Source organism: Pseudorca crassidens, chromosome 14 (genome assembly GCF_039906515.1).
Source record: "Pseudorca crassidens isolate mPseCra1 chromosome 14, mPseCra1.hap1, whole genome shotgun sequence".
NCBI classification, from domain to species: domain Eukaryota; kingdom Metazoa; phylum Chordata; class Mammalia; order Artiodactyla; family Delphinidae; genus Pseudorca; species Pseudorca crassidens.
In genome coordinates this window covers 85413407-85439278 of record NC_090309.1, presented here as the reverse complement: position 1 = coordinate 85439278, position 25872 = coordinate 85413407, and the positions used below count along the sequence as shown (strand labels likewise).

Sequence of the window (25872 nt, the reverse complement as noted above, 5' to 3'; positions counted from 1 at the left end):
ACAATGGAATATTACTCAGCCATAAAAAGAAGCGAAATTGAGTTATCTGTAGTGAGATGGATGGATCTAGAGTCTGTCATACAGAGTGAAGTAAGAGAAAAACAAAAACCATATGCTAACACATATATATGGAATCTTAAACAAACAAAAAAAATGGTTCCGATGAACCTAGGGACAGGACAAGAATACAGACAGAGAATGGACTTGAGGACATGAGGGGGGGAACGGTAAGCTGGGACGAAGTGAGAGAGTAGCACGGACATATATACACCACCAAATGTAAAATAGATAGCTAGTGGGAAGCAGCTGCATAGCACAGGGAGATCAGCTCAGTGCCTTGTGACCACCTAGAGGGGTAGGATAGGGAGGGTGGGAGGGAGACATAAGAGGGAGGAGATTTGGGGATATATGTATATGTATAGCTGATTCACTTTGTTATACAGCAGAAACTAACACACCATTGTAAAGTGATTATACTCCAATAAAGATGTTAAAAAAATAAACTTTGGCAAGAAGTGGCAAAAAAATAAAAACAGTGATCAGGGAAGCTGGTAGACTTATGAGTAATTTTATAATTGGTTTTACTTGAATGATCTGTTAGAAATGGTATGAAACTCCCATTACTTTCAGAATGTAAAGACTAGTGGTAGAAGTGTAACACGGAGAGGATCTGAAGATATTGAAAGTAAAATGGAACTCAGTAATTGTCCTTTTAGATATTAATGGAGTATAAAGTCTTTTGACCAATAAAAAAAAATACTGCTGAGAGAAATTAAAGAAGACCTAAATAAATAGGTCTCTGAATTGGATGATCTCTACTTTCCTGTTCAGTGGATTGAAGCTACTCAAGAAGTACTTAGCAATTGCTTTTAAAAGATATCAGTTTGGGACTTCCCTGGTGGTCCAGTGGTAAAGAATCTGCCTTACAACACAGGGGACACAGGTTTGAGCCCTGGTCCGGGAAGATAACCACATGCCACGGAGCAACTAAGCCCATGTGCCACAACTACTGAGCCTGTGCTCTGGAGCCCATGAGCCACAACTACTGAGCCCACGTGCTGCAACTACTGAAGCCTGCGCGCCTAGAGCCCATGCTCCACAACAAGAGAAGCCACCGCAGTGAGAAGCCTGTGCACCGCAAAGAAGAGTAGCCCTCGCTCGCTGCAACTAGAGAAAGCCCGCACGCAGCAACAAAGATCCAACGCAGCCAAAAATAAATAAAAGAATTTATGAGCTAAAGATAGTAGTAAAACGAAGCCTTCCAAAATCCTAACTTTCTGGCTTTATCTTTTTCACAGCTTTTGTACACAGGTGATTTCTCAAGACAAGAAGACAGACACTTAATGGCAGCTGAAATTCCTAATATTAAACCTGATATTCTTATCATTGTAAGTATTACTGCCCTGTATTGTAATTAGTGTAATGTAAGCAGAATTTTTCTAATGGGAAAAAATATCATCTCATTTTCATAATATATGATCAGATATAAATGTGTCTGGGTTTTTAGTATGAAAATTCATTTTGGGGCCTCTCTTTGTAGTGCAGCTCCACTTTCTTGCTGTTAAATATATTAACTCTAGTCTAATATCAGAGATGATATGCTGTCTCCTGAATATTCTTGTCTAGGTTGATTACCTCAGATTTCTCGAGTATCTTAAAAGGTTGTGTAGAATGGCACGGCCCCACTGTCTTTGCCATGGTAACTGTCTTTTGGCCTGTAGCACCTGCTAACTTTATGTGTATGTTCTACTGGACTACTAGGTTACTAGTCTCAGAAAAATTTTAAAAATATTAACTGTACACGGAAGCTTTGGTGGAGAGGGGGTGATTGCTGAGGAGCAAATTAATAAATGTGCATTGGGCCTGTGGTTTATATAAGAATATCAAGGACAGTTAGTTCAAGGTAGAAGAGCTGTTTCTCCCTCACCACCTACGGCATCCCCCAGCTGCCCAAGAGTGAGGGACTGGTGCGTGTTGCTGTCCATGTGCAGTGTGTCATGAGCAAATTCAGTTGGCTCAGCTCACAGTATACTTGGCATATAAACTGACCTTAAATTAAAGGAAGTTTTTTTTAAACCCTCAGGAATAAGAGTTATTTTCATTATATCTGGTACTGTAGAGCAGTGCTTCTCAAATTTTACTGTGCTTATGAATCATCTGGTGATGCTGTTAAAATACAGATTCTGATTATGGCTGGGCTGGGGCCTGAGATTCAGCACTTCCAGTAAGCTCTTGGGGATGCCAGCGCTGCTGGTCAGTGCACCACACAGAGTAAGGTCTAGGGGATATTCTTAAACAAAACTATAAGAAACAGTATCTATTTCTGATTTATAAGCTTTGACTTAGCAGAGGTGGGAGAAATATCCTTTTCCCCAGCCATGGAAAGCAAAACGCTTTAAAAGAAAAAAAAGGCATCGCAAAATTATCTTGAGCAGGGAACATACATTTTTGGACTATTTCCTGATTCCATTTTCTAAAAAGTTCTTATTACTTGGATGTGAATTCTAACTTTTGTATCTGTTCTTTCTAACTAGTGTTCTAACAATATATGTTCGAGTAAATGGCATATTAATAGAGAAATAGGTCACTTTGCTTCTGCATTTCATTGATGTTTAACTTTTGTATTCTTTGAGAGTTATCAACCTTGGTCTCAACACTTCTGATATGTTCTTTAGGAATCTACTTACGGAACCCATATCCATGAGAAGCGAGAAGAGCGAGAGGCAAGGTTCTGTAACACTGTTCACGATATTGTGAACCGAGGGGGCAGAGGTCTCATTCCTGTCTTTGCTCTTGGAAGGGCTCAGGAGCTTCTCTTGATTTTAGGTATGCCTTTTCCTTTTTATTTGGGAGATTCTCAAAATCTTCCAGTGCAGTTATATCAAGATAGTTGCATGTCCTTGGATAGGTCATTCTACCCTTTGGGGCTGCAGTTTCTGTATTTAAGAATAGGGACTTGGTGCCAGAAAGAGCCCAGAGCAATAGTGAGTCTCATACAGTGCTACTGGAATATGAATGGTGTACCATCAGTGTCAGAAGTCTTAAAAATATGCTACCCTTTGACCCAGCAGTTCAACTTCTGGGAAATAAATACACAGAAAATTTTGTAAGTAAGACAATTCATAATTCTAAATATTTTTAAGTAAATATTATGGTAGTAAATATATTGTAGGAAAAAATCATGGTTCAGATGAGTCATTACGTATTTTTACGTAATATATTAAGTGGACCAAAAAAATAGGGTCCAAAACTGTGAACGCTGATCCTAGTTAGGTAAAAAACACACAAATGACTGGAAAGGCATTTAAAGATACCCAGATGTTAAATCTGGATAGTGAGAAAGTGGATGATTTCTTTTTCATTTTCTGCTTTTCTCCGTTTTCCAAATACTTCAATGAACATGTGTAACTTTTTGTAATAAGAGGAATAGTGGGTGTCACTTTTTGCGTATATTTGTATTTAATGACCCTTTTTAACATTCTGTGATTATTTTCTGGGGAATACACTCTTAAAGAATAACTGATAAGTGCCTCGTACGTATATAGCTTCAATGTCAAGAACTAGAAATGATCTTGAGCTCTTACTCTCAGTTCTTCTATCTGTACGATGACAGGGATAAGTAGTATCCCTGTTACACTGAAAAGGGAAACAAGGGAAAAAGAATAAATGGCCTCAGATCAAAAGCAAATCTGAGAGAGACAGGACTTAGTAGAAGCTAAATTTTCTAAAGCCTAAGCCAGTCCGTTTTCTCTTGGTTCTTCTTTCAAACTGCAAGTCACATTTGTCGTTATAGAAGTCTTGAAATGGAAAGTCTCCATAACAAAGTAATCTGAGGAGCAGAAGAAATTAAGAGAGTGAAACCATGTTGTCACCATCAAATTGAGTTGCCAGATCTAGCAAATAAATATACAGGACACCAGTTGAATTTTAATTTCAGATAAATAATAATATTTTAGCCTAGGTATGTCAAATATTTAATATATATTATTATACTAAAAATCTTTTATTTGTCTGAAATTCAAGTTTAATTGGGCATTTGCTGTGTTTGTCTGAAAACCATACTATCAAGTATATTATGATTCCTTTTATGAGCCAGGACTGCCCTATACACTTGGTTGCTCCTTGTCCCTTAAATTCCCCTTGTAATGCGCTATGATAGAAAGAGGGTAACTGCGCAAGCCACTGGTTTCAGATTCCACCTACGATCTAACCATGTGACCCTGGGCAAGTTATTCAACTTTCTTTAACGTTTAAAATTTTTTCTTAAAAATACACCCAAAAAAATAGGAGACTGTGATATGATCATGGGATGTAACGTACTTTGCAAGGTATTTGAGAAATCATGAGAGTATATATGAAAACATCGATACCATTAAAAATTTTAATTACATCTAAAAGAACATGAACAATTAAACCAGAGGGCAAAGCAGGAAATGTAGTTGTAATATGCATGGCAGGAAAAGTCCCTGTCCTTATGTAGAGTTTTCACTTATAAACCAAGTGGAAAAAGAACATTCCCGCACTTTTCAACCTTTATTAGCCTCAGCTTCCTAATCTATAAGATGGAAATAAATCTTCATAAATTTGTTTTGAAAACAGGAATAATATATGCAAATTGCATACTAGACATTTAATAAATTTCCTAAATGCACGTGTACCTAGTAGAATGAATGATGTCCTGGCCATACTACCTTCATAATATTTGGGGATTTAATGAGGATTTTCAGCTAATTTTTCAGTGAAAACAAGCCTTCTTTTGAAGGTATGTTGCCCACTGTTTTCAATAATTATCAGAAACTGGTTAGCAGTTTTCTAAAAATACAGTCACACAATAATGTGACTTTTTTGTGTTCAAAATCGGTTTTAACTCCTTTGGTGGTCCTGTCTTGTAATTAGTAAAGTCTAATTACAAAGTGTCTAATATCAGTAAGTCTATATGAAATATTAATAAAACATTTTATTTAAAACCATCACAGAATTTAGTGTCTCTCTGGAGTAATAAGTTATGGTCTGTTATTCAGCATCAGCTTCTACCAAATTATTTTTAGAAGCCTCCACATTTGGGACTACGATCACAGCATTCTTTGTAGGTCACGCGTTAATACTTAGGGATAGGTTTTGTGAGAGGACTGCTACGGGCTGGGAGAAATGCTTGCAAATGACGCGACCGACAAGGGCTTAATTTCCAAAATATACAGACAGCTCATGCAAATCAATATCAAAAAAAACAACAACCCAACCCGATCAAAAAATGGGCAGAAGACCTAAATAGACATTTCTCCAAAGAAGACATACAGATGGCCAATAAGTACATGAAAAGATGCTCAACATTGCTAAATTATTAGAGGAATGCAAATCAAAACTACAATGAGGTATCAACTCACACAGGTCAGAATGGCCATCAGCAAAAAGTCTACAAATAAATGCTGGAGAAGGTGTGGAGAAAAGGGAACCCTCCTTCACTGTTGGTGGGAATGTAAATTGGTGCAGCCACTATGGAGAACAGTATAGACGTTCCTTAAAAAACTAAAAATGGAGTTACCATGTGATCCAGCAATCCCACTTCTGGACATATGTCTGGAGAAAACTCTAATTCTAAAAGATACATGTGCCCCAGTGTTCATAGCAGCACTATTTATAATAGGCAAAACATGGAAGCAACCTAAATGTCCATTGACAGATGAATGGATAAAGAAGATGTGGTGTATACACACAGCCATAAAAAAAGAATGAAATATTGCCATTTGCAGCAACATGGATGGACCTAGAGATTATCATACTAAGTGAAGTCAGTCAGACAAAGAAAGACAAATATCATATGATATCACTTATATGTGGAATCTGAAATATACAAATGAACTTATTTCCAAAACAGAAACAGAAAACAGACTTATGGTTACCAAAGGGGAAGAGTGGGGCGGGGGGATAACTTGGGAGTTTGGGACTAGCAGATACAAACTACAATATGTAAAATAGATAAATGACAAGGTTCTACTGTATAGCATAGGGAGCTGTATTCAATATCTTGTGATAAACTAGAATGGAAAAGAATATGTATATATATGTATAACTGGAGCACTTTGCTGTACACCAGAAACTAACACAACATTCTAAATTAACTATACTCCAAAAAATAAAAATAAAAATAAATAAATAAATTAACTATACTCCAATTTAAAAAAAACAGAAGGAAAGAAAGAAAGAAGTTCTTGTTTTATAAGTTTGAGTTAAGACCAGGCTAATTTTTCTTAACCTCTTTAAAATATAGTTATGTGCTTTATTTCTTGTCTGAATTTTAAAAAACTAATTGTACATGTCATTTATTATTTGAACTATTTACTCCACATAACAAAATATTTGTTTCTTGTCAAATCTCTCTAGATGAGTACTGGCAGAATCACCCAGAACTCCATGATATTCCCATATACTATGCATCGTCTTTGGCCAAGAAGTGTATGGCGGTGTACCAGACATATGTAAACGCCATGAATGACAAAATCCGCAAACAGATCAACATCAACAATCCCTTTGTTTTCAAACATATTAGTAACCTTAAGGTGAGTGCTTGTGAAGAAAGAAGGACAGATAATACTCAAGTAAGTCGTTAGTAGTAGGAGATGCCTGACATTGATTCTGTGGCTGCATCCTTGCTGAAGTCTTACCTTTTCTGAAGCAGGCATCACTTTTCTGAGGGAAATCAAAAATTTAGCAACTGGCATTCTTTTTTGCTTAAACAAATATTGCCACCTGTTCCAAGTCTCTGCATGTTCTCAATATTTACTGTTGCTAAGTAACTTGGATTTCTCTACTCAAACCTAATCATCTTTTTCATTAGCACTGCAGATTCCATATATGAAAATGTTCATGTTTATATTTCTAGAGCATTCAATAAAATCTGACTTCCTTTAATTTAAAAAAGTTTCATTCGAACTAATGCTCTAATCATAATAAACATAATACCTCAAATAATTCAAGTAATAAGTGGTCTTCCAGTTATCAGTAGGCTCTGTTCATAAAGTATTATTTTTTAAGTTAATTGCTTAGGAATTAGAGCCAAGTTTTCCCTCGAAACAATATTAAACTTTTTAGTTAGATTTTCTGGCCAGCTCAAAATATTGATGAAGTGTACAAAGCCATCGTGAGTCTTCGGGGAAATTCTTTCAGAGTTCTCTCTTGGGTGGATAGAAACCCATTTGACTCTTCCTTTTACTTTCTGCCTGCCTGCCTGCTAGGCACTGAAAACGGTCCTAATTGTCTTTTAGCTACCGTAGAAGGTTTTGAAGTCAATGTGAACTAATTGCTTTTTATCATTTTGTTTTCATTTCATTCCCAGCCTAAATCAACTGTTTAGGGACTTAGAAATTAGACTTAAAATGTTTATTAGTCTTGTCAAGGCCCTTCCAGTCATGTGATTAACCTTTTTACCTCACTTTTCGGTATTCTTTACAAATAAGGAATGCTTTGTCAAACCTTGGTATTTAACATGCTTTTACCATTCCTTTTCTTTCTTAGAGCATGGATCATTTTGATGACATTGGTCCCAGTGTTGTAATGGCCTCCCCAGGCATGATGCAGAGTGGCTTATCCAGAGAGCTCTTCGAAAGCTGGTGTACTGATAAGAGGAATGGCGTCATTATAGCGGGATACTGTGTAGAAGGGACGCTTGCCAAGGTCAGTCAGAGCCTGAGACCATCGTGTTCTTCCTAATCAAGGCTGCAGAGGTGGCAGTATCCTCCCAGGTTTTTCCATTGAAGTAGTTCTTTAAATAGTGCAGGTTTTGATTTTTAAAAATGAGGATGGCAGTAGGCAGTTGGAGATGTTCTTAAGGTTGAAGAATGAGGTCCTCAGCTGAGTGGTTGGCACATGAAAGTTTGAGACGCACTCATCTGGTTGCAGTAAGAAAAAAAAAATGGAAGGGAATCTATTTGAGACAAACACATGGATACCCTCATCTGATGAGAAAGAGGTTTACTAATAAGTGTTCTCTTGAAAAGCTGGAGAATGTGTTTGGGTTGATTGCCCATCTTACTCGATATAAGGTGGTTGATATTAACTCTGAGGTATATAGACATAGATGTGCAAAACTTTAGAGAAAGTTTATGAATATTCCTGCATCATCTTCTCTTATCTTTTATTGATAACCTCAATTTTATTTTTTTAATACATTATGATTCCCTGCTTTAATCATTTTTATTACATTACCTTACTCTGTAAGTCACTTAGACAGTGTTGGCTGTGTATCTAAAATAGATTTCCAGAATAGAAATACATCTGTCCTTTATACAAATCCTCTTACCTGGAAAGTGACTTTTTAGAGCAGATAGTTCGGGATACAAGTGTATCTTTCTAATCATAAGTTATAATTTTCACTTCGAGGATCCCAGGTGTATTGAATTTTTGTTAATCTGCTTACTTTCCTGATTAAATGTTTGCTTGATCGAGAAAAGAAGTATTTGATATTTGCTACGTCAATAGTGTTAGAATGCTTTTTGTGTTAAAGGTCCTAAACTAGTGTAAGACTTTATGGCTGGGTGAAAAAGTAGAAAATGTACCTTTTCTTTTCTAATTAGAGAGTTTATGTGTTTTGTTTTGTTTACTTTTCTTTGTTTTTTAACAGCATATCATGTCTGAACCTGAAGAAATCACTACCATGTCTGGACAGAAGCTACCACTGAAAATGTCTGTTGATTACATTTCTTTCTCTGCTCACACAGATTACCAGCAAACCAGTGAATTTATTCGTGCTTTGAAACCACCTCATGTGGTTAGTCTGTGAATTTGATTTTCAGCATTAAAGGTTGGAAGAGGCATGCCCAGCAGCAGCTGGTTCTCAGAGCAGACACTGCCTTCCTTACAGCAGCCGGTATCGCTCTCAGCAGTGCCTTCACGTGCACTTGCATCTGACCTTTACCACTCCCCTTTGATTTAGGCAAGCTGTGTACTTCAGTCTTCTCCATTTTACATGGCATCTCTTACTCAGATCTACCAGCTCCAGTGTTCTTCTGCGTTCTTTCTGTTTTTTTCTGCTGCCTCCCCAATAACTTAAGAGCCCTGGCTTTGCAATGTGACTGTTTTGAGTCCCAGCTCCATCCCTTACTTGCTATGTAGCCTTGGGCAAGTTACTTAACCTCTCCTTAGCTCATATGTAAATAGGGATGATAATACCTCATAAAGTTATTGTGAGGACCAAATGAGAGTACATATATCTAAAGCACGTAATAGGGTGCCTGGCAAATGGGAAATACCTATTAATGTGGAGAGAGGAGAAAGGCAAGTCATAATAGTAAAAGCTATAAAGATGCAGTTAGATGTGAAATACATTACACAGCTCCTTACTAATGTGATTTGCTTATATTTTTAAGTTTTATGTAATTATTATAGTAACAGTTATATTTTGGGGGGACTGGAGAGAGTTAAGCTAAAAAAAAAGTATCTTAAATTAGAGGAACATTTATGGAGCATGAGTCTAGAAAACAGATGAAGCAATGAAGTACCCTTTCTGATTGTAGCATGTATCAAAACTTCATTCCTTTTTATGGCTGAATAATATTGCATTGTCTGTATAGACCACGTTTTGTTTATTCACCTGTTGATGGACACTTGGGTAGTTTCCACCTTTTGGCCATTGTAAATAATGCTGCCATGCACATTGGCATGTGACTATCTGTTTGAGTCCATTTTCAGTTCTTTGGGGTATATACCTAGGATTGGAATTGCTGGATCATGGGCTAATTCTGTGTTTAACTCTTTGAGGAATCACCAAACTGTTTTCCATAGCAGTTACACCATTTTACATTCCCACCAGCAATGCACAAGGGTTCCAGTTCTCCATATTCTTGTCAGCTTGTTATTTTCCCTTTTTAAAATTGTCACCATACCAGTAAGGGTGAAGTAGTATCTCTTTGTAGTTTTGATTTTCATTTCCCTGGTGACGAACGATGCTGAGCATTTTGTGTGCCCTTTTGTTCGTTTTTTAGTTTTTTCTAGCATATAGTCCTCACAGGTAGTTACCATTGGCCCTTAATGAGCAGATTCTTTGGTGGAGAAAATCCCTCACCTACTTGGCTTTATAGCACGTCAAGTTTAGTTACAGTGTAGGCAGTTCATGGGTGCCTTCTGGTGTGTGTTGTTTATGGATATCCTCCCAGATTTTAAAGCTGTGCGGGAAAAGCTGTACTGCTCTCTCTCTGGAATCACCACCTCATCCTCAGTCCCATTTTGTTGCTCTCCAGACTCTGTCTCTGCCGTCAGTTTAAATTCCTGGATTGAATTTGATGCTTACCTTCCTCCAGTAACCAAGTCAGCAAGTCTGTCCACACGATAAAATAATAGTAGTGTTGGTGGTAGTGGTAAAAATAATAGCTAGCATTTATCGAGTATTTACTGTGCGCTAGGCACTGTACTGGTGTTTTACATGTATCAAGTCGCTTACTTCTCACAACCAACGACTATTTTGTAGAAGAGAAAACAGAGATGTTAAATAACTTGCCTAGAGTTACCCAGCTAGTAAGTGGCAGCGCCAAGATCTGTGTTACAGCAGCCAGGCCCCAGAGCTGGGGCTCGTCATCTCTAGGCCATATGCCTCTGCCTGGTGGAGACACTGGACAAGCTTCTGTCAGTCCAGGCAGGATATCATCTACCAGTAGTCTATAGGTTAAGAATGATCTGTCTTGTAAAAAATAAGTTAGGAAAATGAATTAGAAAGACTGGTAGCTAATGCAGTCGTTGTAAACACCTCTCTAAAACATGGTTTCATTTGGTTCTGGAATATTTTATATGATATTACTTTAACAAATAAAGTATCAGAAGTCATTTTTTTTCACATAAAAAGCTTATTTTGTTAGTCTTATATTAAGAAGCCTAAAGAAAACCGTGAGCGTTTTCTGGGATAGTAGGAGTAGCAATAGTCGCGTACAAGAACCACATGCATTTAAAGCTGGTCACCTGGTCCAGCCCATTTCTAGTGTGAGCACAGAAGCCTAGAAAAAGTACAGCTTTCATAAAGTTGTGTATCTCGATAGTGGCAAAAACTGGAACAGAAAAGAAGTTTCTTTACTCTCTCTTGAAGTAGTTCCACTTAAGAATCTTTTAAAGCCAAGTAGAATGAAAACGTCACACAAGTTTGATTGACTGGAGATCCTTAAAAGTAGTAAAGTTTAATAACTTCAAGTATATCTCCATTTCATATAATTAACTAATTCAGATAACAGCCATCATTAATCTGAACTAAGGATGCTTCCCTATGCTCTTTTACAATTTACACTTTGTAGATTTTAGTCCATGGAGAACAAAATGAAATGGCCAGATTGAAAGCAGCCCTGATTCGAGAATATGAAGATAATGATGAAGTTCACATAGAGGTTCATAATCCTCGGAATACAGAAGCAGTGACCTTGAACTTCAGGGGGGAAAAACTAGCCAAGGTAAAAGGTTATGGTTTTTAATCCTGTCCATTCCAAATAGTTCCTAATCCCTTTAGGGAAATGTATACTTCTTAAGAATATCCAGCTTTTAATTAATCAAATAATGTGCTCAATGATGATTTCTGTCAATTTACTCAATATGCTGTAAGACCTTGATCCTTGTGCTTTTAGGCTTTTTCTGGTTCCACTGATTTGTTTTTCACATGGAAAATTTTCAAATAAATTAGATCTTCAGTCTGATGGCTTTTAATCCACATTCCCATTTACTTATCATACCCATGTTAGAGAGTAAACAAATGTCCATTACTGTTTTGTTTTTTTCCATTACTGTTTTTCACTATATCCAATACAGTATTCTGTCTACCTCTTGGCATTCTCCCTCAGAATCTAAAAATAGACCCATATCTAAACATAATATCTGTGGATATGATGGAATTTATAGATTTGTCTTTTCAAGAGTTAATCATTTTTGATGATGAAATATAAGGTTTTCAGAATTTAAAAAAGAAATGGTTACGAAAAAAAAACCTTACCTGGGATTTTAGAGGGATGCTATAAGAAATCTGCATTTTTACCTCCTGTTCATCAAACATCTTTTTAAGATACCTCTAAAGGAAACTTTTAAATTATCTGTCTGAAGTTTTATTTATTTATTATTTTTTTAATATTTATTTGGCTGTGTTGGGTCTTAGTTGCGGCACACAGACTCTTTGTTGTGGCACACGGGCTTCTCTCTAGTTGTGGTGCACAGGCTCAGTAGTTGCGGCGCACAGGATTACTTGTCCTGCAGCATGTGGGATCTTAGTTCCCCTACCAGGGATCAAACCGCGTCGTCCCCTGCATTGAAAGGCAGATTCTTAACCACAGGACCACCAGGGAAGTCCTGTCTGAAGTTTTAAATATCAAACGTGTTAATGAGCAACTTTACAGAATTCTATCAGTACATAATGAGCCAAATATGAGGAAGCTAATGGATGAATATCATTTCTTGCAGTTGAATTTGAGGAAAATTTGCAAAAATTAGGATGTGAGGCTCTTCTTGCCAAAGAAGAGCAAATGGTTGTATTTACTCCTGAATCTTACTGTTCACAAAACTTTCCAGGGGCCAGTTTAATGGAAGAGATGTTATACCTGTAGAGAAATATATTCTATAGGTATAAGAATATTTACAGTTGGGAATCTAGAACGGTACTTCCCAAACTCTACTGGTTGCAGTGTGGGAAGAAAAAGAAAGTTTTTCAGTCAATTGAGGAGAAGCCGAGTTGAACAAAATTAAGCTGAGTTTATAGCGAGACTTTGCAGAGTTTTTATTAGGCCATTGTGCATTATAAATCCTCAAGAAATACAGTATACAGCATTAAAAAAATTTTTTTTTCACATCTTTATTGGAGTATAAATGCTTTACAATGTTGTGTTAGTTTCTGCTGTATAACAAAGTGAATCAACTATATGTATACATATATCCCCATATCCCCTCCCTCCTGCGTCTCCCTCCCACCCTCCCTATCCCACCCCTCTAGGTGATCACAAAGCACCTAGCTGATCTCCCTGTGCTATGTGGCTGCTTCCAACTAGCTATGTATTTTACATTTGATGGTGTATCTATGTCAATGCTACCCTCTCACTTCATCCCAGCTTCCTCCTCCCCCGCCCCATTCACTCAAGTCCATTCTCTACATCTTTGTCTTTATTCCTGCCCTGCCACTAGGTTCATCAGTCCCCTTTTTTAAATGCCATATATATGCATTAGCATATGCTGTTTTTTTTTCTCTTTCTGACATACTTCACTCTGTATGACAGATTCTAGGTCCATCCACCTCACTACAAATAATTTAATTTCTTTCCTTTTTATGGCTGAGCAATATTTCATTGTATATATGTGCCACATCTTCCTTATCCATTCATCTGTCAATGGACACTAAGGTTGCTTCCATGTCCTGGCTATTGTAAATAGTGCTGCAGTGAACATTGTGGTATGTATATCTTTTTGAATTATGGTTTTCTCAGGGTACATGCCCAGTAATGGGATTGCTGGGTCATATGGTAGTTCTATTTGTAGTTTTTTAAGGAACCTCCATACTGTTCTCCATAGTGGCTATATCAATTTACATTCCCACCAACAGTGCAGGAGGGTTCCCTTTTCTCTGCACCCTCTCCAGCATTTATTGTTTGGAGATTTTTTGATGATGGCCATTCTGACCGGTGTGAGGTGATACCTCATTGTGGTTTTGATTTGCATTTCTCTAATGATTAGGATGTTGAGCATCTTTTTTTTTTTTTAACATCTTTATTGGGGTATAATTGCTTTACAATGGTGTGTTAGTTTCTGCTTTATAACAAAGTGAATCAGTTATACATATACATATGTTCCCATATCTCTTCCCTCTTGCATCTCCCTCCCTCCCACCCTCCCTATCCCACCCCTCCAGGCGGTCACAAAGCACCGAGCTGATCTCCCTGTGCTGAGCTGATCTCCCTGTGCTATGCGGCTGCTTCCCACTAGCTATCTACCTTACGTTTGGTAGTGTATATATGTCCATGCCTCTCTCTCGCTTTGTCACAACTCACCCTTCCCCCTCCCCATATCCTCAAGTCCGTTCTCTAGTAGGTCTGTGTCGTTATTCCTGTCTTACTCCTAGGTTCTTCGTGACATTTTTTTTTCCTTAAATTCCATATATATGTGTTAGCATACAGTATTTGTCTTTCTCTTTCTGACTTACTTCACTCTGTATGACAGACTCTAGGTCTATCCACCTCATTACAAATAGCTTGATTTCGTTTCCTTTTATGGCTGAGTAATATTCCATTGTATATATGTGCCACATCTTCTTTATCCATTCATCCGATGATGGGCACTTAGGTTGTTTCCGTCTCTGGGCTATTGTAAATAGAGCTGCAATGAACATTTTGGTACATGACTCTTTGAATTATGGTTTTCTCAGGGTATATGCCCAGTAGTGGGATTGCTGGGTCATATGGTAGTTCTATTTGTAGTTTTTTAAGGAACCTCCATACTGTTCTCCATAGTGGCTGTACCAATTCACATTCCCACCAGCAGTGCAGGAGGGTTCCCTTTTCTCCACACCCTCTCCAGCATTTATTGTTTCTAGATTTTTTTGATGATGGCCATTCTGACTGGTGTGAGATGATATCTCATTGTAGTTTTGATCTGCATATCTCTAATGATTAATGATGTTGAGCATTCTTTCATGTGTTTGTTGGCAGTCTGTATATCTTCTTTGGAGAAATGTCTATTTAGGTCTTCTGCCCATTTTTGGATTGGGTTGTTTGTTTTTGTGATATTGAGCTGCGTGAAGTGCTTGTATATTTTGGAGATTAATCCTTTGTCAGTTGCTTCATTTGCAGATATTTTTCCCATTCTGAGGGTTGTCTTTTCATCTTGTTTATGGTTTCCTTTGCTGTGCAAAAGCTTTTAAGTTTCATTAGGTCCCATTTGTTTATTTTTGTTTTTGTTTCCCTTACTCTAGGAGGTGGGTCAAAAAGGATCTTGCTATGATTTATGTCATAGAGTGTTCTGCCTATGTTTTTCTCTAAGAGTTTTAAAGACCACTTTAGGTCTTTAATCCAGTTTGAATTTATTTTTGTGTGTGGAGTTAGGGTGTGTTCTAATTTCATTCTTTTACATGTAGCTGCCCATTTTTCCCAGTACCACTTATTGAAGAGACTGTCTTTTCTCCGTTGTATATTCTTGCCTCCTTTGTCAAAGATAAGGCAACCATATGTGCGTGGGTTTATCTCTGGGCTTTCTATCCTGTTCCATTGATCTATATTTCTGTTTTTGTGCCAGTACCATGCTGTCTTGATTACTGTAGCTTTGTTGTATAGTCTGAAGTCAGGGAGCCTGATTCCTCCAGCTCCATTTTTCTTTCTTAAGATTGCTTTGGCTATTTGGGGTCTTTTGTGTTTCCATACAAATTGTAAAATTTCTTGTTCTAGTTCTGTGAAAAATGCCATTGGTAATTTGATAGGGATTGCATTGATTGAACCTGTAGATTGCTTTGGGTAATATAGTCATTTTCACAATATTGATTCTTCCAATCCAGGAGCATGGTATATCTCTCCATCTGTTTATGTTCTCTTTGATTTCTTTCATCAGTGTTTTATAGTTTTCTGAGTACAGGTCTTTTGCGTCCTTAGGTAGCTTTATTCCCAGGTATTTTATTCTTTCTGTTGTGATGGTAAATGGGATTGTTTCCTTTTCTCTTTATGATCTTTTGTTGTTAGTGTATAGGAATGCAAGAGATTTCTGTGCATTAATTTTGTATCCTGCCACCTTACCAAATTCCTTGATTAGTTCTAGTAGTTTTCTGGTGATATCTTTAGGATTTTATATGTATAATATTGTGTCTTGGGCAAACAGTGACAGTTTTACTTCTTCTTTTCCAATTTGGATTCCTTTTATTTCTTTTTCTTCTCTAATTGCTGTGGCTAGGACAATACTATGTTGAATAATAGTGGTGAGAGTGGACATCCTTGTCTTATTCCTGATCTAGAGGAAATGTTTTCAGTTTTTCACCATTGAGAATGATATTTGCGTGAGTTTGTCATATATGACTTATTATGTTGAGGTAGGTTCCCTGTTTGCCCACTTTCTGGAGATTTTTTACCATAAATGGGTGTTGAATTTTGTCAAAAGCTTTTTCTGCATCTGTTGAGATGATCATATGGTTTTTCTCCTTCAATTTGTTAATATGGTGTATCACAGTGATTGTTTTGCATATATTGAAGAATCCTTGCATCCCTGGGATAAATCCCACTTGATCATGGTGTATGATGCTTTTAGTGTGTTGTTGGATTCTATTTGCTAGTATTTTGTTGAGGATTTTTGTGTCTATGTTCATCAGTGATATTGGCCTGTAATTTTCTTTTTTTGTGATATGTTTGTCTGGTTTTGGTACCAGGGTGATAGTGGCCTCTCAGAATGAGTTTGGGAGTGTTCCTCCCTCCACAATTTTTTGGAAGAGTTTGAGAAGGATAGGTATTAACTCTTGTCTAAATGTTTGGTAGAATTCGCCTGTGAAGCCATCTGGTCCTGCACTTTTTTTTGTTGGAAGATTTTAAATTACAGTTTCAATTTCATTACCTGTGACTGGTCTATTTATATTTTCTAATTCTTCCTGGTTCAATCCTGGAAGGTTGTACTTTTCCAAGAATTTGTCTATTTCTTCCAGGTTGTCCATTTTATTGGCCTATAGTTGCTTGTAGTAGTCTCTTATGATCTTTTATATTTCTGCAGTGTCAGTTGTAATCTCTCCTTTTTCATTTCTAATTTTATTGATTTGCATCCTCTCCCTATTTTTCTTTTTTTTTAAATATATTTTTTATTTATTTATGTATTTATTTTTGGCTGTGTTGGGTCTTCGTTTCTGTGCGAGAGCTTTCTCCAGTTGCCGCGAGCGGGGGCCACTCTTCATCGCGGTGCGCAGGCCTCTCACTATCACGGCCTCTCTTGTTGCGGAGCACAGGCTCCAGATGCGCAAGCTCAGTAGTTGTGGCTCACGGGCCCAGTTGCTCCGCGGCATGTGGGATCTTCCCAGACCAGGGCTCGAACCCGTGTCCCCTGCATTGGCAGGCAGATTCTCAACCACTGCACCACCAGGGAAGCCCTCCCTATTTTTCTTGATGAGTCTAGCTAAAGGTTTATCATTTTGTTTATGAAAGAACCAGCTATTAGTTTTATTGATCTTGGTTATTGTTTTCTTTGTTTCTATTTAATTTATTTTTGCTCTGATCTTTATGATTTCTTTCCTTCTGCTAACTTTGGGTTTTCTGTGTCTAGTTTCTTTAGGTGTAAGGTTAGATTGTTTATTTGAGATTTTTCTTGTTTCTTGAAGTGAGCCTGAATTGCTATGAACTTCCCTCTTAGAACTTCTTTTGCTGTAAAAAAAATTTTTTTGACTCTAGAACTGAAAACACACTTTAGGTATATGTGTCATTTTTATATTTAACTTTATACAGGCATAGAGAAACTGTTGTCAATATCTGTTTCCCCAAATGTAGCTTTGTATTAGAGTGTTGTTCTGTTATTTTAGCCATATTTTTATTTAAAATCATTAGCTATAGTTATTTTTTTTTCCACAAGTGTAATAACCTTGCTTCGGGAGAAGTCAGATTTATTAAGGCAGCCATCCTCAGGCATGTAAAACAGAAACTAAGAAGGAGGTAAAGAAATCAGATCCACAAAAACTATCAAAAAACCCATGCAGTTTACTATCGAGAATTGTCAGGCCAAGCAGTTGTGTGCGTGGTAAGAAATCAGCATGTTGGGAACTAGCACACAGCTGAATAAAGAAAGAAACCGAAAAAAAAAAAAAAAAAAAAAGAAAGAAACCGAGGCTGGCAGCAGAGGGTGAAGCCAGAAGAACCACTCAGCCTTGTTCTCCAAGGTACTTGGTTCTCCCGGCAGACACCTCATTAGCATCCGGGATGTCACTGCACTGAAATCAGCCTCCTTAAGTCACCAGCATTTAAGGAGAAAAAAACGCCGACAAACCATGTGAAACAGAGCTAGGTCCCATCATAGTTACAAGAGCAAATGTTACCACTGCCTCACCGCCATCTGCCCTTAACTGATGAAAGGTAAACAAATACGAAATATAAGGTCTTTGTCCCCTTTGAGTTCATTTCTTTGTAGCTGAGAAAAGTTATATTTAAGAATGTTGGATTTCATGTTTTTAAGAGTTTTGTTTGTTTGTTTGGTGTTATTGTTAGTTTCTGAACAGTCAGTCAGTACTCTCTTCTCTTAAAAAATGCTCCCCCTCAGTTGTATGAGCTCATCCATACCTGTCTTTACAGACCTTTCTATTCAGAGATGCTGCTGCTTTTTGGATCTGGCATGGCCTTGCATCTTTGTATTTTGGGGCTCCTCCAGGTACAGGGTTGAGAGCCAGCCTGAGGGAGCCACGCACGTCTGGCCCTCGGTTGCTGTCCTTCCCACCATGCTGTCTCTGTTGAGAGATTTTTTTGTTTTGTTTTGTTTTGTTTTTGCGGTATGCGGGCCTCTCACTGTTGGGGCCTCTCCCGCCACGGAGCACAGACTCCGGACGCGCAAGCTCAGCGGCCATCTCACGGGCCCAGCCACTCCGTGGCATGTGGGATCTTCCCGGACTGGGACACGAACCCGTGTCCCCTGCATCAGCAGGCGGACTCTCAACCACTGCACCACCAGGGAAGCCCTGTTGAAAGCTTTTTTAAGCCCCAGCACCCAGTAGGTTTACTTGGTTGCTGAACTGATTGGAACTGACGGAACCTAACCATTCTTGCCAGGTCTGCTCCCGTGAGTCTTGCCTTTGGTCTCTTGGTAACCTTGTTACTGCCCTGGTCGTAGAGGTATATAACATTTTATATTTTTCATGTTCAGATTCATGGGTTGTTTTCATGGTTCAAATGGTCATGATTGAGTCCCTGAATAATTAATTTCATTTTACAAGATTCTGTTCTCTTCAAATTGTTTTGGTTTTTTTTTTTCTTTTTAATAGGTCATGGGCTTTTTAGCAGACAAAAAACCAGAACAGGGCCAGCGGGTCTCAGGAATACTTGTTAAAAGAAACTTTAATTATCACATACTTTCTCCTTGTGACCTCTCTAGTAAGTATACTATTAAATGTCAAATGTAATTTGATTTTAGCATTTAAAGAAAATCTTCAAAAACTTCTCTTACCCTGTGGCCAAATCTTAAGTAACAGCCAAATAACGAAGTATAAATAGTTGAAACTTAATAATCTAGTTATAGCTTCATTTGAAAAAAAATCTTCCTTGAACTATTACAATATTTAAATAACATTTTCTTAATTGGAAACATAAGTTCCCCTGTAAGACAGATTGACTACTGCCTTCTGAAGCCTGTCTTCTACCTTTCTCCATGGAATACTGCTACTTTTATTTCCTGAAGTAATTGTGGACTCCCCACACAGGCTTTTTTGGTTTTTATGACCTGTAGTGTTAAGTTGCTTGCTGAGCCTGTGTTTTATGCACGTGTAAATGCTAAGCTGTCATTACTTTTGCAGTAACTACGATATTATCTTCAAGTAAATAACTGTGCTCAATTTTATTTATATGGCACTAATAAATTAAAAGTGCTTTATCAAGGAATAAGAAATAGCAGCAGTGTTTAGGTGTTCAACTGTGAGGTAAGCCAACTGTCAGCTTTCAGACTATCACACAGTAGAATATAACTTGTTCCATTAACAGTTGTCGAGGTCTTACTGTATGCCAGGCATTGTGCTAAGTGCTGGAGGACTAGAGAGGTACTAAGAAGCACAGTCCCAGCCCTTGAGAAACTGTCTGTTGAGAGAAACCATCCTGTGAAGAGCTAATCACAGTATTGACCCGGGACATACAGAAGTGCAAGATAACATGTAAGGAGAGAATGGGCCTAGAAGGGTTGGGAAAAGCATTGCATACCAGGTAGCTCTCTTGCCAGGTGGTGAAGGTTAGCTAACCAGAAGAGATGGCAGAGGACAGCTGGCTTACTGGCTTGGAGATGTTAGGGACCAGATGTGTCTTGGAGAATGAGAGTGCCTTCTTATGGCTGAAGTACAAGCTAACTGTTGGCCAGGGTGGGCGGGGGGGGAGGAGTGTAGGATGGGAACCAACTGTGGAGCACTTTGTTAGCTTGACAAGCATGTTCTCACATACTTTCCTTTTACTTCTCTTCTCTTGACTCCTGGTATGTGTTTGCAAATTGTATTTTGTGAGACTAGTGTTGTTTCCTAAAGTATATTTATTCTAATTTCCTCTCCAGATTATACTGACTTGGCCATGAGCACTGTAAAGCAGACCCAAGCCATTCCATATACTGGTCCTTTTAATTTGCTTTATTACCAGCTACAGAAATTGACAGGTGTGTATATTTATTGACATTCACTTAACTGTTTTCTGGTTTTGAGTAAGATAATTATATATCTAGGAAAGGATGTTAATTTTGGTATTTGTGTCAGAATTGCACAAATTTTCTTTGTACTTTACTTGGTCATGTTATTACCACCTCCAGGTGAAAATTTTGAATATACACTGATAAACAATTTTTAAATCTCATAATACCTCTTATTATGATCCACTTAAAATTCTAAAATTGTCAGTAGTCTTTGCTTCTTGTGTTTAAAATCTACTTTAACTACTATACCTAGAATTTATCATAATTTCTTTTCTTTGTTCAGTGAAAATAATTTTTCTGGTTCCATCAGTACAAACCCTTACAGCACGTTATATAAGAGTGCATGACCACTGGCCAAAGGCCAGTAAAAAGTAAACCTATTCTGTTTCTATATTAGACCATTTTGAATTAGAGATTTTTGTGTATTAACATCATGAGAGGTGAAGAGTTAAGTTAAAAGGCGTGGGCTCTCTCTGATAAGCAAGAACACTTCAGATCACAAAGTTACGCTTTCTATGAATATGCTGTTTGTAATTCATACAGTGAAGTACTGCCATAAAATAGTAGAATGTATCTTTTTTTACTTCAGAACCCCATGTTAGAATTATAGGTTATAACACAGGAAGTTAATAAAATACATCTGAATTAATCCTTAACTAAGAAGTTACTACTGGGAAGACCAGAAAAGCCTTGTCTTAGACAACGGAATTTCCTTGTAGAACCTTTAAACTTATGAAGACAGATGGTAGAAGTGATGTAGTTGATGAGGTTCGTGTTAAATTTTAAGATGCTAGTCACTAAATCCCTTGTACAAACATAGGTGTTTGACAGTCACCAAAGTTTGCAACTGATAAGATGTTTAATGTCCAAGGTAAATCCTATCTAGTTATATGAATATTTATAATACATGTTGAGATCTTTTAGTTGCTATAAGCAATTAATATAAAACTTTGCTACTTGGGCTTCCCTGGTGGCGCAGTGGTTGAGAGTACACCTGCCGATGCAGGGGACATGGGTTCGTGCCCCGGTCCGGGAAGATCCCACATGCCGCGGAGCCTGCGCGTCTGTAGCCTGTGCTCCGCAACGGGAGAGGCCACAACAGAGAGAGGCCCACGTACCGCAAAAAAAAAAAAAACTTTGCTACTTAAAATCTGCCTATACACAAGTTATTAAATTTTTTTCATTGTGTATCACCTTATTTCAGCTGTCTCTATAAACAAATGAATAATTATACTCTAGAAGATTATTTTAAAAATTTTTTTATGCTGGCTTTCTCAAAAAATTTTTATTTATATACAATTTTGAAAGGTTACTTTCCATTTACAGTTATCACAAAATATTGGCTGTATTCCCTGTGTTGTACACTACATCCTTGAGCCTGTCTTACACCCAGTAGTCTGTACCTCCCACTCCCCACCCTTATATTGCCACCCCCAAAAAAACTTATATACATCTTACAACTTCTTTTTTTCAGGTGATGTAGAAGAATTAGAAATTCAAGAAAAACCTGCTTTGAAAGTGTTCAAAAATATTACTGTAATACAGGAACCAGGAATGGTGGTATTAGAAGTAAGATCATTTACCTAAACAAGAAGGGGAAAAAAGTTTTGAGTTCACATGTCAATGTAGAGAAAATTGGGTTCTTCCCAGTCAGGAAAAAAATTGTTGGAAAATATATATGTGTATATTTTTCTTTCTAAGATCAACATTAAATATAACATAACTAAGCATTTTCTATATAGTTACAGTAGCATGGAAACTAATAATAAATTAAGACAATATTTAGTATGTGAAATGAGCAGAGGTCTCTCATCTGAGTGAGTCTTAACAGATTTTGTGGTACCACAGGTGTCTTCTGTTATATCAAAAGGTCTTAAAATTATCAAGATAAAAATATAATTCTGTTACTTTAAAGCAAACAAACTTGTCATGCAACACTTCTTAAGAGAGTGGAATTCTGAAGATTCAAATAAGCAACATTAAAATGACCCAAATCCACAAAGGCTAGAAATCATTAATTTAGGTAAATGTGGTTGCCACTGTTAGAATTTTAAATCCATACTGGTACAATTTAGAACCCAGACACCAAATGACTTTGATGGTTGATTTTAATAGATTAGCATCCGTTAAGTTTAAAGAAGGACTTTCAAAGTGAATCCTGGAACTGAGTGATACAGGGAGATACTTTGTTGCTCTGCCTCAAGGTTGAATGTAAATTTCCCAGCTATATGGTCAACTATTCTGTCATACATATTATTTTTTAAAACAGAAAAAGATCTGTCAGCTCTGGTTCCACTGCAGTTCACTGATTTAAGTCTGAATTTGATTTATAAGGCTAAAGGTAACTGGAGAAATTATCAAGAGGAATAGTTATCTATAACATGAAGTTACATACAATAATATATAAAGTGTTATCTGAGAAAGGGGAAAGGTTGTTAGAGACATTAGTTTGGTTCTTGCTACCAAATAGTATTAGAGAATGCATTTTTTATTCCCTAGAATTAACAGATCAAAGAAGATCTTAGAGGAAGTTTTTCAGGTGACTCGTGTTGCTCGTAAAAGTACTCTTTGGAGAGAGAATTAAAAGAAGGGGGTTACTCATTCCTGAAGTAATTCATCTGGTCTCACCCTAACCTGGTGGACATGGAAAACTTTCTTAGAGCAGCGGGCACATGGCACAGTGTCAGGGGATCTTAGGCTTTATGTGAGAAACAAAAGTAAAACTTTAAAAATATTACTGTCTGTGCTACTAAAATATAGTGACTAGGAATTTGAGTTTGAGTCACAGAACCAGCAATTAATTACTGCTTATGTTATCTTGCGTAAGTTACTTTTGAGTCAGTTTACTCCTTTATGATGAAGATGTGAGAGTTAAATGAGATAATGCATATAAGACACTTGCCACAAAGGACATGCTCCGTACATTTTAGTGTTGTTTAAAAAAAAAAAATTAGAGAATTCCAGCATTACTAATTAATTTCAATAAACAAAGGGTTTACTGAAATTAATTAGTAATGCTAATCAATTTGAGAAAACAGTTGATTTCAGTGAAATGCTAGAAGCAATAATCCCACACGTATAGTCCGTGGATGGGTGGTAGTGATTGCAGTTTTGGGGGTTGGCTGGGTTGTACCTCCCTAATTCTGCCTCTTGCTTTTCAGTGGCTGGCAAACCCTTCCAATGATATGTATGCAGATACAGTAACAACCGTGATATTAGAAGTCCAGTCAAACCCGAAAATAAGGAAAGGTACAGAATTACTTCATTTTTATCACTTTTTTCATTTCTCCCATGGTTCTTTGACATAAAAAGCAGAAAACAAGAGTCCTAAAGAACTTAAAATATCCTGATTTTTTCATCCCTGTAACTTTTAAGATATGATACATGCATAACAATGTGTATTACTAATATTTTACTCTTTGTCCTGAGTCTTCGTTCATGCTATAAAAACGTGGCTGCAGTTAACACGAAGATAAGAATCTCTTAGTAACGGTCCTCTTAGAAACAATTTAATCAGAAATTCCAAAATATTGCTGAATTGAGCCAGAATGTCTAATAGGAAAATATGCTGCTATATTTGTGTTGAATAAAACTTGTTGAATAGAATGGAATTTCCACATGGGACAATTTTGCAGTAACTTTCTTTCCTTTTCTAAGAAGCAATTTTCAATCAAAGAAAACACCAATGAAAATATTTTTGTGTCATTTCTTTATAGTTTGATTTTGTTTTATACATAATTCAGTGTAACACATTACGGTGCACATATACGGTAGCCCTTTGTGTTCCTGTGGGAAGAAGCCACCCTTGAAGTATTCCAGGAAGCCTCACATGGCAACAGGTCTCTGATAGAATATTTTTGTTTCTTAAAATTTTTTTTATAAGTAAGCAAATAGTTAGTTCTTTGATTTCAGGAGAAAGAAAGCTTGGGTAACCACTTCATAATCCATCTGCTTGTAATTGGTCACATCTATAACATGAAACTAATAAATGCCTAGACAAATCTAAATTATTCATCTAAGTTACTGGTAAGTTTTTGAATTTGAATAATAGTCATTGTAAAATTACAATTTGGACACTATTTGATCATTTTAGTTGAATTAATTAGTGGGTAATGGATGCCCCTGTGTGCCTGTAACATAAGAGATGGAGCTGTGCATTCCTACAAGCCACAGAAGAACGTCACACCTTGGATTCTCACATGATGTTCAGTCTCACAGTCTTCACCCGGGGGTACAAGTACATTCATGCCAGAACAGTTTTAAAGGCAGTTGTCGGTTTTCTGTTATTATTTTACATTTTTCATATCTTAGTTGGTAAAAATATAAAAATGGGGGGCTAGGTGGGAAAGAGGACCTTTTACCAAGGTCATAACTAATTCGTGGTGCAAAGTTAGGAGCAGCGAAGTGGGGGACAGGATTAAGTGCAGAGACCAGGAGTGAGAGATCAAGGCTGGAGCACATGAGCCGGCCCACCTCCCCACGCTGACACCCAGCTCTCCAAGAACATGGCCCCTTCGCTTCGTAGCATGGTCTCGTTCACTTGGAATCGAACGCTTCTGAACTGAATTGTGTTTTAACCTCCAAGGTTGCTTTCTGTTCATTAAATTCTGATAACTCTTTTGTAAAATGAAGTCAGATATTTATACTTTACTGAAAAATGAAATTTCTATGCAAAAATGACACTTTTCCAAGGCCAGTTAGGATGTTGTGTGGTCTTCGGGGATGTTAAGTACCTGAGCTCCTCTAAGCCCATTTCCGCACTGGGTGGCAGAAGAGGGGACCCAGCGCGTGTTGGTGTGAGATTGTCAGCTATGTTGTCAGGATGTCATCTGCTGTTCCAATGAAGACTCCACCTAATGATTGTGCTGAAAAACCGAAAAGGTGCTGTGGTTTAACAGATAATCACCAAATATTTAATGTCTGTTGTACAGGAAGGAATACATGAGCTATCGTTGCTTGGTTTGACTTTATCTTGGGTATTTCTCTTAGCGCTCTGGTCCAAAGTGAAAATATACCTTTACTCTGATCTGCACTAGTGGAACTAAAAATAATCATCCTGCTATTAGTGATCCATCTTAAACTAATGATAAAAACATTAGTTCACTAAGTTAAGCCTCTGGGCATTTCGGGAGAGGTTCATTGCTGAGAAGTCAGAACAGGCATTTTCCATGAGTGACTGTAAAAGCTAACGGGCTGCCTCATATTGCCTGGTTTCTCCCCACTTTGTGGCGTATCGAGAGTGGGATTTTATACTCTTCTGGGTAATGAGGTGCTTCCTTATTTTCTTTTCTTTTTTTTTGCTGTACGCGGGCCTCTCACTGTTGTGGCCTCTCCCGTTGCGGAGCACAGGCTCCGGACGCGCAGGCTCAGCAGCCATGTCTCACGGGCCCAGCCGCTGCGCGGCATGTGGGACCTTCCCGGACCGGGGCACGAACCCGTGTCCCCTGCATCGGCAGGCGGACTCTCAACCACTGCGTCACCAGGGAAGCCCCCCTTTTTTCTTTTAACAGTCATTTGACAGATGCTTACTGAGCACCTGCTATTTAGTGGGTA

The 25872-nt window shown here is 37.6% G+C and overlaps 1 protein-coding gene across 1 annotated transcript in view; it reads left to right on the top strand.

Moving 5' to 3' along the window:
• The window catches only part of CPSF3 (cleavage and polyadenylation specific factor 3), a 43384-nt gene that overhangs the window by 10115 nt on the left and 7397 nt on the right, over positions 1 to 25872 (top strand). Inside the window, exons 6-15 of the mRNA XM_067703734.1 lie at positions 1299 to 1388; positions 2676 to 2826; positions 6382 to 6557; positions 7513 to 7671; positions 8618 to 8764; positions 11271 to 11423; positions 18923 to 19031; positions 20188 to 20286; positions 21794 to 21888; positions 23481 to 23568. Coding sequence (XP_067559835.1) covers positions 1299 to 1388; positions 2676 to 2826; positions 6382 to 6557; positions 7513 to 7671; positions 8618 to 8764; positions 11271 to 11423; positions 18923 to 19031; positions 20188 to 20286; positions 21794 to 21888; positions 23481 to 23568 — 1267 coding nt within the window. The remainder of the gene's footprint in view (positions 1 to 1298; positions 1389 to 2675; positions 2827 to 6381; positions 6558 to 7512; positions 7672 to 8617; positions 8765 to 11270; positions 11424 to 18922; positions 19032 to 20187; positions 20287 to 21793; positions 21889 to 23480; positions 23569 to 25872) is intronic.